A 1,254-nucleotide genomic window follows, 5' to 3' on the forward strand; every position below is an offset into this window, starting at 1 on the left:
CGGAGACGCTCGCGGCGCTCGTCGCGGCCGCGGAGGCGACGGCCGAGGCCTGCGACGTCCTGTCCGCTTTGGTCGCCGCCGTCGCCGACGACCGGTCCCTGCGGAGGGTCGTCGCCGGCGCCGTCGCGCCGCGGCGGACGGCGCTGCTCCTGCGGCCGGACGCGCCGCGGGGCGAGGTCGGCGCGGACCTGCTCGCGCGCGCGCGGCTTCTGAGGGCCGCGGCTCGGTGCGCGGGCGTGGCGGACGCGCTCGCCGCGCCGGACGCGCTCAACTTCTACGTCGACCGCTTCTTCGACCTGCCGGCGTGCACCATGCTCCACAACGCCGTCACGGCGGCGGTGCTCGCGGTCCTCGCCGACGAGCCGCGGCGCGCGGACGCCGCGGCGGTGCTCGACGCGCTCCTCTTCCGGACGGGCGAGTGCGCGCACTCGGACGACGCGTCGCGGGGCCTGCTGAAGCGCGCGGCCCACGCGATCCGCGTCGCCCGCGCGGACGGCCGCCACGTGACCCTGTCGCGCGACGCGAACCTCGTCGTCATCGCCGAGGCGGTCTGCGCGGCGCTCCGCCAGGACCCGGACGACGGAGGCGACCGCGAGCCGCTCATCCCGGACCTGCTCTTCCGGCGCCGGCCGGAGCTCGACGCCTGGCTCCACTTCGCCGCGAGCGTGCTCTCCCTCGAGACCGCCCGCAAGGTCGTCCTCGCCGAGCCGCCGAAGTCGTCCTTCCGCGACGTCCGCTAAAATCATTCTCGAGAGAGCTCGGACTTGAGCTCGGTCACTTGCTCGACTTACTCCGAGCGACTCGGAAGTGCGGGCCAACCAAGTGGCAAGTCAAGTGGCCAACCTGAGCGCTAGTCGCAGGCAACATATTGCCGTTGCGGGGAACGTGCCAAGAGGTATGCACAGACAACCTTAACCACTGTCATGCTGATCTGAGATGAGTGGTCTGTAAATGGGGTGAGGTAGTGGTGGTGGTGGTGGGGGTGGTACCCCTGGGGCCGCTGGAGACCACTCGAATCCACCGGAATTATGCTTGTTTTGGCTCTATCGACCAGTTTTGATCTCGAGCTTGAGCAAACTGGTGGTTTTGACGCTCGATCATAAATTTCGACCGTGTGGAGGTCATGGCCGAACAACCCTCCAGCTGCCGATCGGCCAGAACGGGTGGTTCACAGGCTTCGTTGACCCCATGTTGCAGCTGTTTTGACCACTCATTTTGAGCAAGTCGCGACTCAAGGGTAGTTGGTTAGTGGTG

At 68.0% G+C, this 1,254-nt stretch overlaps 1 protein-coding gene across 1 annotated transcript; it reads left to right on the forward strand.

The window, feature by feature from the left end:
* On the forward strand, positions 1-731 carry AURANDRAFT_69416 (hypothetical protein; the record flags this gene model as incomplete). Its single annotated transcript, XM_009045184.1, has 1 exon — positions 1-731. A coding segment is annotated over one exon (731 nt), but the record flags the coding sequence as incomplete, so codon positions are not given.
* Between the last annotated feature and the right edge of the window lie 523 nt (positions 732-1,254).

This window comes from Aureococcus anophagefferens, assembly GCF_000186865.1.
Source record: "Aureococcus anophagefferens unplaced genomic scaffold AURANscaffold_1705, whole genome shotgun sequence".
Taxonomy (NCBI): Eukaryota; class Pelagophyceae; order Pelagomonadales; family Pelagomonadaceae; genus Aureococcus; species Aureococcus anophagefferens.